General features: G+C 46.4%; 1 protein-coding gene across 1 annotated transcript in view; it reads right to left on the bottom strand.

The window, feature by feature from the left end:
* The window catches only part of DNAH9 (dynein axonemal heavy chain 9), a 388,028-nt gene that overhangs the window by 256,177 nt on the left and 114,604 nt on the right, over positions 1-17,247 (bottom strand). The window contains exon 23 of the mRNA XM_019536510.1: positions 1,579-1,744. Within this exon, the coding sequence (XP_019392055.1) occupies positions 1,579-1,744 (166 nt within the window). The remainder of the gene's footprint in view (positions 1-1,578; positions 1,745-17,247) is intronic.

Genomic DNA, 17,247 nt, shown 5'->3' on the forward strand with positions numbered 1-17,247 from the left:
GGCAGATTCCAGCTCCCCAGGTAGATGCCCCTCACCCAGGTGGCTGATGCCAGTCACGTAGGCAGAGGGAGCAGGTTTCCCCCCTCCCTCAGGAATGCAGCCAGCTCAGGTTACCTAAAGAGACAGGCTGAGGTGTGAATCCTCTGTGCTGGCCCCCCTAATCACATAGTCACAGGGCAGAGATTTTGGGGAGAAACCAAGGTGGCTTTCTGCCACAGGGTCTACCTGGAACAAGGTATCTGGGTCATAAATCCAGTGCCAACATGGAATGAGGTGTTAGGAAATCAGGGAAGAGAGCAAATCTCACTTAAATAACTTCTTTTAGATTTATTTAATATATGCTTCATCCCTTTCCATCCCCTTTCACAGCCCACAAAGCAAGAATCCTATTCCTTGTCACTTTGCTTCTTTTCATGTATCCCTCTGGGGGTTTTTTATCTTCACAATAAGCCCCTTGCTGAAACCAAGGGTTTGCAGGAATAGTCCTGATCTGTAAAGTACACTAGGGAACAAACTGCAATGACTCCCTCAACATTACCCTATAGAGGTGTTGTATACTTGCTGCTACTGGCTTCAACAATATAAGCTGTATCTTTTAGAATACTGCAACAGTTTTTTTCTTCAAGTTACTCATGTCAGGAACCTTTCTTTCTTGCTGATTCATAATAAAAAAAATCATACAGATCTTTTAAATTAGGGATGCAGGATCCAGTAGTAAAAATCCTACCAAACAGATACTAATCAAATAACTGGTGCTACTCTTTGACCTCTATCAGGGAGCATTTATAAGATGCAAAGGCTTGTCCATAAAAAGTCTACAATTAAACAAGCTTGCAAACTGCTATTGAATAGGAGTAACAAGAAAGTACAGAATGTATGGGCATGTCCGGATGAGAATGCACATGCATTTCCCTGGGGACAAATAGCAACAGCATATAGTTGTGCCACTGCTACTTGTCCTTGGGGAATGCTCCTGCATGTGCACTCTGGTACATGGCAAATTACCCTGGTGCAGTAGGGGATGCTGGGGCAAGCACCTGAGCTGGCCCCAGCAGCCTTACCTACAGTCCTGGGTGCCTCCCAGGTCTGCAGTGATGACAATCTGGGTGCATAGAGCCTGTCCAGCAGCCAGAGTGTGGCTGTGGCTGGCCAGGCCCCAGTTTTGAGAGGCACATGCTGCAGCCATGTGTGCTGCTCCCTTTGTTTTTTTAAACCCTTTTTTTAAGATTCTGGGATTTCCCAATATCTAATTTTGATTCTGTGCTGCAAATATGCAGTGCAGAAAACCTTTTAATGTATGTGGGGTGTGTTCTGTGGCACCTCAAAAGCCTTTGAGGAACCACAAAGCGCACGTGGCTGCTCATTTAGATGTGCTCTATATGACTAAGATTTATCCCAGCGGCTCTAACTGAAGGTGAACTCTAGTCCAAGACATCAAGAGCATGTCTGTTGCTAAACAGTCAATTAAGCCAGGCAAAGGGTTATGGAAATAATTTGATTTCAAAAAGAAAATGCCAAACCCAATACTAGATTAACAGCAAAGAAATCATGAATAAAGGTACCCAGGAAGTTACCTACCAGTGGCCATAGTCCAGGTGTTGCCTGATGAGTGTATGGGGCTGTACTGTCCCATATGTGTCTACTTCAGGCATATTCATATCATCAATGAAGTAGATGAGCTTTTTGGTGCCAGGTGGACCATAATTCTTACCAGCCTTTTTATCCAGAGGCCTCTCAAGCACAGCTGTAAAGGAGCAAATGTAGAAAGTTAAAAATGCTGAGCTATACTCATCATTGATGTGAATAGTGAGGTATATAACATGCTTGTTGTAAGCCAGTCACCAAGTGGTCAAGTCCACTCATGAAAACACAAAGAGTTTAACAGTACATCTTAGAGACACTGGTTTAGACTGACCTGGCTTACAATATCAAGCAGTGCCTGGAGGACACAGGTGGGATGAAACATGATTGAAAGCTTTGTTGCCGTGACCAAACTATCTTTGGCCTGTTACACAGGAATTAAGGGTTGGACTAAACAGTCCAGAGGTAGCAAGCTGAGGAAGTCCAAACATGTGGAATGGCTTGAACTGGCCACCGTATTACCATTTTGTTACCTTCCTTCCTTTTTATATTAATAACAACAAACCTCAGGAAAGAGATGGGAATGTTTCTCCCATACAAGGTGTACAGTACTTTGTCCCAGGACTCTTATTATTGGGGAAGCTTGTAACAGTAACTGAATAGCAATTGAAGAGCTAAGTAGCACAATCCAGAGCTAACCCTCACCTAAAGTGGCATAACTTTGAGATATTCAGGGGGCATTTAGCATAAATAAATGAGCTTCAAAGTACGGTTGTGTGTATTTTAAGTCCCCTTAGTTTGGTCTATATTTAACAAGTAACTTCACCCTGAGTGGTACTAACATGAGATATGGTAAATTTTTTCAGGTTTTCTTTTTGGTGGGGGGGAAGGGGAAGAATAGAAAAACTGGGTTTGTTTTATAGCATGAGGACATGAAAAAGCTAGATAAATATTTAACAAAAATCACAGCCATGTACTTGAACCAAGAATTTTTTTATTTCATAAGTTATCAGCTTCTCAGAAACAACTGAAGCAAACTTTATTGCATTCACTTGCTGCAAAAACAACTAAATAATTATATTCTACAGATTTTTTTTCCTAATGGTTGTTTATTTTGGGAATGCATTTCCTCTTGAGAGCACACAAAAAGAGGTAATTCTTTAAAATTACAGCAAATTGGAAAGAAAAAAATTGGCCCTGGGAATTTTAGAATGTCTGTTAGAATGTATATTTAATTCACATACTGTGTAGAAAAGTTAGTAAGGGAAATTTATATTTTCTTTTTTCCAGAACACCAATTACAGGCGTATATGTTTTAAAATATTTTCTCTTCATTGCATTTCACAAGTCTTTCCTTCTAGACTATTCAGAATTCAGATAATTTCTTGCCTTTTGGCAGTTTGCTGCACAAAATAACTTAAAGCACTAGGAAAATATGAATGTTATGAATTATGAATATTTCTTTCTTCAACAAAACCATAATAGCTGAAATTTCTGGTAGCATGGAGTGTTTCAAATATGCATTTAATTTAAATGTAATTAGTGTTGAGTTAGCATATAAAATCAGCCATTCTTGAGGTTAAACTAGCACGCAAGAGATTCATCAAAATGATATGCGATTACTGAGGATCAAATGACATACTTGTGAAAGAAGGATTTTAATTTGAACCAATAACTCACAATAAAAATATGTTTATGCATGTGGGGCCACATGATGGACAGGCCTCATTGCCAACCAGCAGTGAGGGACAGGGCTTTATGACAGGCAGCCCTTGCAGCCAATCAGCAGCAAGGGGCAGGGATACTAGGGCCCTCTGGCCTATCAGAGGTATGGCAGGGTGGCACACCATGCCCATGAAATGGCTGTTGGACCCTGCATTCTGCCTCCGAAATCAGTGGGCAGCTGCCACAAATTCAGCAGGTCTCTAATCATAACCACCCTCAGCCTACTCCTTCCCAAACTGAAGGGCCCTAGGCTTTCTAGTCTCCCCTGGTGTGCCAACTGTTCTTACCCCTAATCATTCTGGTTGCCCTTCTCTGCACCTTTTCTAATTCTACTATATTTTTTTTTTTTGAGATGCAGAGACCAGAACTGCACAGTATTCAAGATGCAAGGACGTCATAGATTTATTAAATAGAATAATGATATTTTCAATTCCCTTCTTAATGATGTTCAACACTGATACTGACTTTTGACATGGACTAATGATACAGAATGGTATATACTACTGCCAACAGTTCTCTATTTTAACATTTGAGTTCCTTCAGAACTCTCAGGTGAATGATGCCTAATCCCAGTGGCTGGTCCATGGGCCAGATCAGGCCCTGCAACATGTCCCTTAGCCCCACTCAGGGCCTTGCACAACTTCCCTCAGCCCTGTGCAGTCAGACTAGGGGCCTGCAGTACCTTTTTGGAGCCCACACTGCCTCTAGCCAGCACCTATGTACCTGGATCAGGCTTGGGCCACCTCCACCCACTGATCTAGCACATTATCCAGTCCATAAGGATCCCTACACGTCTGGAAATGTGGCAGTAGGGGAGCATCTATTTTCTGATTCCTACAGGCCAGATGGCTCATGAGGTACAAGGTCATAAGCTGAACGGCTACAAACAGCATAGCAACAAGTGTAATTAGCAGGGATCTGGGTTTTCTGTTTCCCATGGAAAAATGGAGTAAACAGCAGATTTTGCCTTTTACCAGAGGCAAACCTGGATTTCTCATTTTACCGGAGAAACCCGCTGATTTGGCAGCTTTACAATGAGCTCCCTGCAGGCGGGCAGGAGCTGGGATTGAACAGGAAGAGGGCAGTGAGACAGAGGGAGCCACGTGCATGTACATGCACATGGACCCAGGCAGCCTGGAGAGCAGCTCCCACAGGTAAGAGCGGGGTGGGGAAGAGGGGGATTGAGGCCCCTGTAGGGAGGGAGGGAGCTGTGCAGGGCTGGGACTGCTGCTCAGCCAGGCGTTGCATGGGGCTTGGGGCCTGGCGCTGCAACACGTGGCTGCAGGGCCCCAGCAGGGAGTGGGATGGGGCCCCAGGAGGCTCATTTGGGGGGTAGGGGTGGGGCCATCTCCCCACTGTGGCATGCACTCCCGAGGGGGGCAGTGGGGACCCATACTCCCCTCCCCGATCTGTGCACAGGGTAGATACGAGCTGCAGGCGTGGGCTCCCACTCTGCTGCCTTACCCCGGGGCCTCCACAGCCCAGTGGGTGTGACCTGGCATGGCAGGGAACAGTGGAGCTGCATGAAGAAGCTGCTCATTGCTGCAAGCTCTGCACTGCCCTGGTGATGCACCTCCTGCATGCGGCTGTAGTGAGGGCAGCGGTGTGGGGTGGCACTCCTCAAAACAGTCCCGTCCGCAGGGGATGCATCACCAGGGAAGCACTGAGCTCACAGTGGTGAGCAGCTTCTCCATGCAGCCCCGCTATTCCCTGTTTTTATTAGAGAATTTGTGATTTTTTATTAGAGAATTTTCAATTTTGTATAAGGGGAAACCAGGATCCATGGTAATTAGGTAATGGGGAGCCCCTGCCACAAAGGCAAAGAAAGTTGTTTGGGGAAGGGACAGAATTAAGAGTCAAGCTGTGCTCTAGGGCAGAGGAAAGCATTGTGGCCCAGGCTGTGCTCAGGGAAGGAGTTTGCAGTGGCACTGTGACAGTTGTGACTGAGGAGCACGTGGGGAGTGCGCATACAGGAGAGAGTTTATGCTCGTTGCTAATTTGGGGCCAAAACCCCACCAGGCATAGATGGCTATAAGGAGAGAAAGAAGACTGTGGCAGATACTCTTAAGAAGTGCATAGTCTATTTTGAGTTTGAGTATAGGTTTGAGTACACCAAGGAGCTGTCTGCCCTAGCAAAGCTAATTGGGCTACCAGGCCTGGGGAAGCTGAAAATGGGTTATCAGGCCCTGAGGCAAACCAAACTAAGGGGCGAGTAGCCCGGTTGACTAAACAGAGAGGCAAGGAACCATGAAGAAACTGAATTTAGCCCAAGCAGAGGAGCCCTGTGATGAGCATGGCAGAAAAAAGCACCTGAGGTGCCACTCCAATGATGTGAGGGTTGCCTCCCAAACTAAAGACCAAAAACAAAGGCATGGCAGAAGAGGTAGGGAGATTGTTAGTAATCTGGAGGGCCCAAGCAAGCCCCAGCTGGCTCCCCTGGGGCATCAATGATGTAACAGAGGCAGGAGGCCTGTCACATTTCTGTTGTCACTTCAACGTGATCCAACTCTTTGGAACTATTTGCTAAGAATGTATCTGATGTGGGAATTCTACCAATATCTCCTATAGTAAAAAAAAAATTAAAGAATAAATTTAGCTTCTCTACTCCCTCATCATCATCCCTGAGTACACCTTTTTACATCTAATGATCCCACCAATTCTCTAGTTGACTTCCTACCTACTGATTCATTTAAAGAAGCTGTTATTATTAACTTTAACACCATTTTTTAAATGGTTCTCAAACTTTGTTTTCCCCCATCTTATTACACTTTTACACCTGGCCTAATGGAGCTTGTGAGCTCTCCTGTTTCCCTCATTTGGACACACCCTCCATTTTTTGGTGCCTTTTTGCCTTTCAAAACCCTAACATTGCTATTAAACCATGCAAGGGTTTTGCTGAATGTTTTGGTGCCTTTTTTGATTTGTGGTATTCACTTTTATTAAGCCTCTATAATAACATTTTTTCAAACAGCTTTGAGGCTGTTTGCAAGTCTTTTACACCTCTGAGAGCTCGTTTGGCCCAATGGTATTAACCAACTTATCATGGCTTGTGAATGCCAGCAGAAGAACAACATGACCAGGCACCTTAGACAGCTGCCATACACAGGGACAACAGAAACTTTTGATTGCTGCTGCTGTCATAATTGCATGGCTGTGGAAAAAGCCAGTTTCTTTCACCCTCCCCATCCCCACTGGTAACCAGGGAGCTGTCACCCTGCCACTTGTGGATGCAATACTATGTTTACTATATTGTTCTTTCAGATGTGGATTCACCAACTCCACTCAGTACAGATATCAGAAATGTATTTGAAATTAGTATGTGAAATTCCAGAGCAGAATTTGTAGTTGGAGAGGCCAACGAGGGGCCATGCTCTTCTTGATCTGTTGCTCACAAACAGGGAAGAATTGGTGGGGAATGTAGTAGTGGATGGCAACTTGGGCACCAGTGACCATGAAATGACTGCATTCAGGATCCTGAAGACAGGAAGGAGAGCAGCAAAATAAAGACCCTGGACTTCAGAAAAGCAGACTGACTCTTGATGGACAGGATTCCCTGGGAAGCCAGTCTGAGGGGAAAGGCGTCCAGGAGAGCTGGCTTTACTTTAAATAAACCTTACTGAGGGGACAGGAACAAACAAACTCAATGCGCAAGAAGAAGAGCAAGAATGGCACAAGACAAACTTAGCTTGGCAGGGAACTTCTCAGTGAGCTGAAACACAAAAAGGAAGCTTACAAGAAGTGGAAACTTAGACAAACAACTCAGGAGAAGTATGTAAGTACTGCTTGGGCGTGCAGAGATGAAATCAGGAAGGACAAAGCACAACTGGCCTTGCAGCTAGCAAGGGACATAAAGGGTAACAAGAAGCATCTATAGAAGTATGTCAGCAACAAGAAAAAGATCAGGGAAAGTGTGGGTCCCTTACTGAATGGGGGAGGCAACTTAGTGACAGATGAAGTACTTGATGCCTTTTTCACCTAATTCTTCACGGGCAAGGCCACCTTCCAGGCTACTGTACCTGGCAGCACAGTCTAGAGAGGAGGTAAACAGCTAACAATGGCAAAAGGACAGGGTAGGGACTATTCAGAAAAGCTGGACATGTATAACAAGCCCATGGGGCTGGACACGATGCACCCAAAGTGCTTAGGGAGCTGGATGATGTGACTGCAGAGTTGGTGGCCATTATCTTTGAAAACTCAGGGCAGTTGGGAGAAGTCCCAGATGACTGGAAAAGGGCAAATATAGTGCCCATCTTTAAGAAAGAGAAGGAGGAGGATCCAGGGAACTACAGACTGGTCAGCCTCACCTCAGTCCCTGGAAAAATCATGGGGCAGGTCCTCAAGGAATCCATTTCTAAGCACTTGGAGGAGAAGAAGGTGATTAGGAACAGTTAGCATGTATTTACCAAGGACAAATCATGCCAGACCAACTCGATGGCCTTCTATGATGAAAGGGCTGTTTCTCTGGATGGAGGAAGAGGCATGAAAGTGATATACCTTGACTTTAGCAAGGTCCTTGATATGGTCTCCCTCAACATTCTCACAAGTAAGCTAAGGAAGTACAGGTTGAATGGGTGGACTCTAAGTTGGATAGAAAACTGGCTGTATCATTGGGCTCAAAAGGTAGTAGGCAATGGCTCGATGCCTAGTTGGCAGCCAATTTCAAGTGGAATGCCCAAGGGATCGGTCCTGGGGCCAGTTTTTTTCGATATTTTTAACAATGACTTGGAAGATGGGATGAAGTGCACCCTCAATAAGTTTGTGCAAGGCACCAAACTGGGGAGAGTAGTAGATATGCTGGAAGGTAGGCCTGGGTTCAGAGTGACCTCAAATTGGAAGACTGGACCGAAAGAAATGTCATGAAGTTCCAACATGGACAAGTGCAAATCATGCACTTAGGACAGAACAATCCCATGCATTGATACAGTCTGGGGGCCAACTGACTATGTACCATCTCTGCAGAAAAGGACCTAGGGGTTACAGTGGACAATAATAGGAGCCAGTGTGCCCTTGTTGCAAAGAAAGGCATACTGAGCTGCATATGTAGGACTATTGCCAGCAGACTGAGGGAAGTGATTCTTCCCCTCTATTCATCACTAGTGAAACTACATCTGGAACACTGTGTCCAATTCTGGACCACCCAGTACAGAAAGGATGTGGACAAATTGGAAAGAACAGTTGATGGCAATGAAAATGATTCTGGGGCTGGGACGTATGACTTCTGAGGAGAGTCTGAGGGAACTGGGCTTATTTAGTATGGAGAAGAGAAGACTGAGAGGGGATTTAATAGCAGTCTTTAACTACCTGAAGGATGTGGAGCTAGATTGTTCTCAGTGGTGGCAGATGACAGGACAAGGAGCAATGGTCTCAAGTTGCAGGAAGAGAAGTTTAGGTTAAATATTAGGAAAAAAAACCTCTCACAAGGAGGGTAGTAGAGCACTGCAACAGGCTACCCAGTGAGGCTGTGGACTCTCTATCCTTGGAGGCCTGGGTAGACAAAGCCTTGGATGGGATGATATAGTTGGGTATGGTCCTGTGAACGCATGTGTGCACCAGTGCACGTGTGCCCTCGGCTCCCCCAACCCCACCAAGTGGAGCAGCGAGGAGTGAGAAGCCAGCAGCAGCAAAAAGGTAAGCCGGGCAGGGAGAGGGAAGGGAGAACTGAGCCAGGCCAGCTGTAGGGCACTGGGAAAGGGTTTTCCTCCCCTCCCACTTCTACTTAGATGCGCCAGGCAGGAGCCATGCTCCTGAGCTGGGCGAACAGGCCAGGTAAACAGGCACACTCTTCAAGGGCACGCTGGAGTTTGCACAAGAGTTCACGCAGGAAGGGCCTGAGACTCCACGCATCAGAGTCAGCGGCTTTGGACAGAGTCATCAGAGTTGTCAGGTGAGTGCACATGAGGGTCTTTAATGGGAGTGGTGACTCAGAGTGCAGCCAGGGACCCTGCCTTGATGCTGCCTCCCACCCAGGGCTCCACTGAGGTCTCCACCCAGATGAAGCCATTGGGTGGGCCGGTGGCACCCAGACCTCCTGCCTGCATGGGGTGCTTGGTGGGCCCTTGAGGGCCCGGGGGTAGAGGGAGGGAGGGCTGGGACTCCTTTCACCTGCCCCACATGTGCCCAGACTGAGGCCCTGGAGGGGCAGGTGATGGAACTCCAGACAGAGGTGAGCAGGCTGCAGGGTATCAGGACGATTGAGGAGGAGATTGATGGATTCACACACCTGGAGGGAAGGAGACATAGGAAGGAGTCAATGTGGCCTGATGGCAGACAGTCATCTCAGGGGATAGATGTCGTAAGGCCAGGGTGACTACCTCAGTGCACGTGGAGAACAGATACAAGGCCCTGGAATCACTGGCAGAGAGCGCAGCAGTGGAGGCTGCTGCCACAGCCACTACCAAGCACCAGCCACTACTAAGAGAGAGCTGTGCAGCCGGAGGAGAAGACATCAGGTCATCGTGGTGGGTGACTCCCTCCTGAGAGGAACAGAGGGAGCCATCTGCCATCCGGATCCCACAGTACAGGAAACATGCTGCCTGCCCAGAGCCCGGATTCGAGATGTCACAACGAGGATTCCAGACCTGATTAGACTCTCCGACTACTATCCCATGGTTCTCATCCATGTGGGAATGAATGACGCAGCACGGAGTAGTCCAGGTGGGGTCATGAGTGACTACATGGTGCTGGGAGCCTGGCTTAGAGGATCGGGGGCATAGGTGGTCTTCTCATCCATCCTACCAGTCAGCAGTCAAGTACAGCACCAGAGCAATTGCATTAGAGAAGTCAACTCACAGCTTTGGAGCTGGTGCCATTGTGTGGGGTTTGGATACCTTGACCACTACCTGCACTTCCAGGATAAGGCATTGTTTGAGCAAGATGGGCTACATCTCTCTCCAAGAGGTAAGAGTCTTTTCTCTTATAGGTTGGTTGATCTCCTATGCCAGGCTTTAAACTAGGTTCATCAGGGGGTGGGGATGTTGACAGGAAGAGGCAGGAACAATGAACCTCAAGCCAGGTGCTGGAACAGTCCAAGTAAGTACCAATGGCCCTGCTAAGCATCAGAATGGGGAAGCAGCAACAGCATCTACTGTGGGGCTTAGATGCCTCTATACTAAAGCTAGGATCATGGGGAACAAGCAGAAGGAACTTGCACTTCTGCTTGTTAATAAAGCATTAGACCTGGTTGGGCTAACAGAAACTTGGTGGGATCCTACCCATGACTGGGCAGTGGACATTGAGGGCTACAGGCTGTACAGGAAAAAGGGGTTGGGTGAGTTGCTCTCTATGTTAAGGAGCAATATACATCTTCCATAGTTAATTTGGGCCAGGAAGAAGGGCAAATTGAGGTACTATGGGTCAGGTTACAGGGGGGTGGGGGTGAAAGGGACTTGGTAGTGGGGGTCTACTACAGACCCCCACACCGTGGGAATGAGTTAGGCCTAGAATTCTCGAGACAGCTCTCAGAGGCAGCGCGCTCAAAGGACCTGGTCATGATGGGTGACTTTAACTTCCCAGACATCTGCTGGGAGAAACAGGCAGCCATATCTGCCCATTCATGAAAGTTTCTAACCTCCTTACAGGACCTTTACCTATCACAGGATGTTTGCATTCCCACTAGGGAAAATGCCTTACTAGACTTGGTACTGGCCACAGGGGATGACTTGGTGGGGGATTTGCAGGTGCAAGATAACCTAGGGGATACTGACCACCTATGGATCGGGTTCACTATCTGGAGAAAGCTGGGGAAGATAACTACTAGGGTGGAAGTGCTAGACGTAAGGAAGGCCAACTTCAACAAGCTTAGGACATTAGTTAGGGACGGACTGACTAGTAAAAGCCTTGGAGAGATGGGAGTCTAGGAAGGGTGGGCTTTCTCAAGGGACTAATCCTGCAGGCACAGAAAAGGACCATCCCAGTACACACAAAGGGGGGAAAAAAAGCAAAGAAACCCTCTTGGTGGAGCAGGGAAATCCAAGAGAGGCTGGAGGGAAAAAAAAAAGAGGCCTACAGGCTGTGGAAGCAGGGGGCTGCCACCAAGGAGGAGTATACCTGCTTGGCTCGAGCTTGCAGGGAAACAGTGAGGAGAGCCAAAGCAGAAATAGAGCTTAGGCTGGCAGCAAAAGTTAAGGATAACAAAAAGTCATTTTTTAAGTACATAGGCAGCAAACAGAAGGTACGGAATAACTTAGGGCCCCTTCAGGATAAACTACAGCAACTGGTAACAGATAGGATGGCCAAAGCAGAGCTTCTAAATTATTTCTTTGCATCCATGTTCCTGGACATGAATACAAATACGCATCCCATTGGGACCTTAGGTAAGCCCAGTATAAATACGAACCCACCAACTGTCCAAGCTGACCTAGTAAAGGGGTACTGGAGGGGTAGAATGTATTTAAGTCAACAGGTCCTGATGATCTTCATTCTAGGGTACTTAGGGAATTAGCTGGAGTCATAGCGGAGCCCCTGGCACAACTGTTCGAGCACTTATGGTGCACAGGACAGGCCCCGGAGGATTGGAAAAGGGCCATTGTGGTCCCTGTTTTCAAGAAGGGGAGGAAGGAGGAACCGGGTAACTATAGCCCAGTTAGTCTCCCCTCCACCCTTAGGAAGACCTTTGAGAAAATTGTTAAGGATTACATTTGTGGGGAACCAGCAGGTAAAATGATGCTAAGGGGCAATCAATCAGCATGGGTTCATAGCAGGGAGATCCTGCCGGAATAACCTGGTTTCACTTTACAACCGGGTCACAAAATGCTTGGATGAAGGAATAGAGGTAGATGTTATTTACTTAGATTTTTAAAAGGCTTTTGACACAGTGTGATACCCAATTCTTATAAATAAACTAAACAGTTGCAATGTAGATTATTACACAGTCCAGTGGGTAAAAAATTGGCTTATGGGATGCACCCAGAGAGTGGTGGTGGACCGGTCAGTTTCTACCTGGAGAAATGTCGGCAACAGAGTCCCCCAAGGCCCTGTCCTGGGACCGGTACTATTCAATATCTTCATTAGTGATGTGGACGAGGGAGTAGAAAGCACCCTGTCCAAGTTTGCTGATGATACCAAGCTATGTGGGGGAGGCACACAAACTAGATGGCAGGGAGTGAATCCAGGCTGATTTGGACAGGCTGGGGAAATGAGCCAAACAGAATAGGATGCAGTTTAACAAGGATAAGTGTCATGTGTTGCACCTGGGGAGGAAGAATCATCAACACTCCTACAGCCTGGGAGGTACCACTCTAGGCACAACTGTGTTCGGAGTCATAGTCGACTCCAGAATGAACATGAGTCACCAGTATGATGAGGTAATAAGTAAATCTAATCGCTTTCTTGCATAAGTGCATCACAAAAAGTCTAGGGAGGTGATACTTCCCCTCTATGTGGCATTGGTTAGGCCGCAGATGGAGTACTGCATCCAGTTTTGGGTGCCACACTTTGGGAGGGATGTGGATGGCCTGGAAGGGTTCAGAGGAGGGCGACTCATCTGATTAAAGACCTACAGAAAAAACCCTGTGTGGACCAGTTGGGAGACCTGAACCTCTTCAGCCTCTGCAAGAGGAGGCTGAGAAGTGATCTCGTGGCCACCTACAAACTCATCGGGGGGACAGCAAGGAATAAGGAATACAATGTTTACCAGGGCACCTGTCAGGGTAACTAGAAATACTGGCCACAAACTGGAAGAGAGCAAATTCAGATTGGACATCAGGAAAAAAATTCTTTACAGTGAGGATTGCCAAAATGTGGAATAAGTTTCCAAGGGAGGTGGTGCTATCCTCTTCCTTGGAGGTGTTTAAAAGGATATTGGACAGACACCTGGCTGGGGTCATCTGACCCCAGCACTCATTACTGCTCAGGGCAGGGGGTTGGACTTGAAGATCTAATAGGTCCCTTCTCACCCTAACATCTATGAAACTATAATGAAGGGAGAGGTGAAAAGAAACCCATAAATATTGAAGGGAGGAGACAAAAAAAAAGAAAAGAAAGCAGGAGACCCAGGGATAGAGAATGCAGGAGGGAACAAGAGAAGGAGATAAACCCATGGTGCTATGCTTGCATTTTTATAGGGCAGGCAGAGTGACTTTTAGTCAAGATATTGTTGGCTGAGTTAGTAGGCTTAGTTAAAATGCTGGAAAGCGTTAACATCTGAAACTACCTAGAATAGTATAATAACTGAATTGCTGGACCAAACTGGTTCTTGATGTAACAAAACCTTTTCATGTAACAAAATGTGGAATGTATTGGTAGGCACTAAGGATGTTTATAGACATGCTCCAGGGGTGAGTGGGGCACTTTAATAAGAGTGGCTCCAATAGACACTTTAATTAAAGCACTCAGAGAATCACATGCGTCAGCATCCCCACATTGAAAAACTGCACCCCCCACAGAGGCTGATGCATGTGACACTGGAGTCTGCTGGAACATGATAATTAACATGCTTCAGACTTCATTTATTATAGCATGTTGGAGCAGCCTTCCTACACGTGTTGCCCTAGTTGCACCCTAGTTGCCTGAAGAATTAAGTAGACAAGAATGATCATTCTGTGCCTGGACAAAGTTGGTACCAAAAAAATGCCAGGGTTGTAATAACTTAAAAAGTTATCAGAATGTAGAATGTGAAAATATGTCAGATAGTGAAAGATACCTGCTTGGTTCACAATCATTATTTTGATTGGTTAAAAAATACATAATCAGAAAATGGAACTGTGCAATGGCACATTTATTAGCTTGTGACTGGAGTATTCAAGGGAGACTGTATGTCTAAAAGAAGTGGGATTTTGAAAACTTTTGGATTTGCATAACCTTATATCTATCCCTTTTGTTAGTTTGACCATCTTACTGATGGTTTAAATCCTATTTCACTTTATGCACTTAAGTGGCACATACATAGCTGCATAAGTCAGGAAGACATTTAGCAAGGATTTGCTTTCACTATTTGACATTTTCACATTCTACATTCTGATACATTTTTAATTTATTACATTCCTGGCTTTTGTTTCGTAACAATTTTGTCCAGGTGTAGAATGATCCATTCTTGTTCACTTAATTCTTTAGGCAACTAGGGCACCTCTACACATGCAGGGAGGCTGCTCTGATGTACTGTAATTAAGGATCCCCTGAGAAGCCAGTCTGAAGGGGAGAGGAGTCCAGGACAGCTGGCTGTACTGTAAAGAGTGCAGGAAGAAACGATTCTGATGTGTCAGAAGACAAGGAAGGTATGGCAGGAGACCAGCTTGGCTTAGCAGGGAACTCTTCACTAAAATAAATCACGAAAAGGAAACTTATAAGAAGCGGAAACTTGGACAAATAACTAGGAACGAATATAAGGGCATTGCTTGGGCATGCGGGACGGAAGTCAGGAAGTTCAAAGAGCAATTGGAGCTGCAGCTAGCCAGGGATATAAATGGTAACAAGAAAGGTCTCTACAAGTATGTTGGTAGCAAGGGGAGGATTAGAAGTGTGGGTCGCTTACTGAATGGGGAAGGTAACCATGTGACAGAAGACACAGAAGAGGCTGAAGTGCTCAATGCCTTTTTTGCCTCAGTCTTCACAAGCAAGGTCAGCTCCCAGACTACTGCCGCAGCCACCACAGTTTGGGGAGGAGGTGAGCAGCTAATGGTGGCAAAAAAACAGATTAGGGACTATTTAGAAAAGTTGGACATATACAAGTCCATTGGCCAGATGGGATGCACCCAAGGGCTCACCTCTATTGATAGCCATGGCTTTTCAGAGATGATGGCCAGTAGCTCTGCAATCACATCCTTGGCAGAGCTATTGGCTACCATCTCTGAAAATCCGTGGCTATCAGAAGAGGTCCTGGATGACTGGGAAAAGGCAAACATAGTGCCCATATTTAAAAGGGAAAAAGGAAAATCCAGGGAACTACAGACCTGTCAGCCTCACCTCCATCCCTGGAAAAATCATGGAGCAGATCCTTGTGGAATCCATTTCTAAGCACATGGAGGAGAAAAAGGTGATTAGGAAATGTCAGCATGGATTCACCAAGGACAAGTCATGCCTGACCAACCTGATTGTCTTCTATGACAGGGTGACTGGCTCTCTGGATTAGGGATATGCAAAGCTTCGGTCACAGATTCAATTCGGAGAAGATTCAGCTCAATTTGGAGGCCAAATCACTGAATCCGAATCAAATCAGGAGGGGGGAAAAACCCTCCAAATTGATTTGGAGCCTCTGAATGGATTCAAAAAAGAGTTGGAAAAAGATTCAGAGATTCAGAAGCCAGTCTTTCAGGGGAACAGAAACTGAGAAGAGGGAGTGTGGGGGGGGGAAGACTGACATGTGTAGCTCGCCAGTGACTATAATGTTTCCCTAAGTCCCCTTCCAATCACAGTGCTCTGAGAGAAGGATATAGAAACAGCATATAAGCCTCTGTCTGCAGCCTTTATGTCCCTTTTGTGAGCTGTTTCTGCCTGAGGAACAGCATCTGTAAGGTACTGGACTGGCTTGGCTTCCTACCTAGTCAGTCTCCTGCTAGTTTATGTTCCTGGAAGGGATTGGATTCAGCTGACTAACTAGAATCCCTCTACTTATCCCTACCCAATTCATTTCTTTCAACTTATTCTTCCCCAGAAAACCTCTTATTTGTTCTTATTCCCCTTCCCCCCCAACACACTTTAAAAAAAAAAAAGCTGTGTTTTCCCTGGCAGTGTGATCCATCATTGTGCAGGAAAGTACATACATTACACACACACACACACACACACACACACACACACACACACACACACACATATATACACAGAGAAGAAGAAGAGGTATTATAGTTACACACACAGACTAAACACAACACAAAAGAAGTCAGACACATACATCATAGACAAAGAGATATTATTAAACACAACACAAAAGAAGTCAGACAGTCATACATCAGAGAAGAAGAGATATTATATAGTTACACACACATACAGACTAAACAAAACACAGAAGCGGCAGTGAGACACACATCATAGAAGAGATATTATTAAACACAACACAGAAGAAGTCAGACAGTCACACACCAGAGAAGAAGAAGAGATATTACAGCTGCGCACACACACAGAGACAATTTTTTGCAGCACAGGAAAGATTAATATTAAGTGTGCTGGAAAAGCAGGTGCTGCGTTTTCGGGCAGGGGCAGGAGAAGGGCTACAGCGGGTAGGAGGAGAGCTAGAGTTGCAAGTTCCACCTCTCCCCCCACCGAAACATATGCATCTTCTTTCCTGGCAGCCATGAGTCTTTTGCTGACAGTGGGAGCAAAGAGGTGGAAGCAGTACTTGTCTCTGCACCTGTACCACCTCCCCTAGCACCAGAAATAGCCACCACCAGCAGAATGACAGTCTCCACCTGAATTCATCTCCCAGCGTGAGCCTCCCAGTCCCAGAGGAGAAGCTGGATCTGGGACCAGGGGACCTAAGTGCCCTAGCAAAATAAATTCTGGGGACTGAAGGGGAATCTGAGTTTGTGCTCCACACCCCTCAAAGTTCCCCTAGAGCCAGGTCTCCTTCTCCAGAAGGCACCTCAGAGGAGGTTGTGGGGGCAGGTGGTTTAGCTTCCCTGTTGTTGTGCCTCTGCCTGCTGAGGAGCGGGATAAGGCAGAATCCACACCCTCAACCCAGAATTGGTGGGGAAGTGCAGCATGGGATCATTCTGAGGTGGCAGATGATTCCAAATATGCTATCTGCCAACACTGCTGAAGGCAGATCAGCTGGGGCAAGGAGGTGAAACACTTCACCACTACAGCGATGCTGCCACATCTCAGGAGGCAGCACCCCCTTGCCCTTGCTACTCTTCAGACTGGCACCAGTGGAAGTGTGCCCAAAGGGAAGTCCCCCTCTCACTCCAAAGCCTGTGTCCCCACGAAGCAGGCACAGGCCACCCTGGAGTGAAGGGTGAAAGCCGCAGACAAAGGGGGGCACATTCCAAAGGCAAGTGAGGTCGCCCAGAG

Source organism: Crocodylus porosus, unplaced genomic scaffold (assembly GCF_001723895.1).
Source record: "Crocodylus porosus isolate Cpor-Errol unplaced genomic scaffold, CroPor_comp1, whole genome shotgun sequence".
Lineage (NCBI taxonomy): Eukaryota > Metazoa > Chordata > Crocodylia > Crocodylidae > Crocodylus > Crocodylus porosus.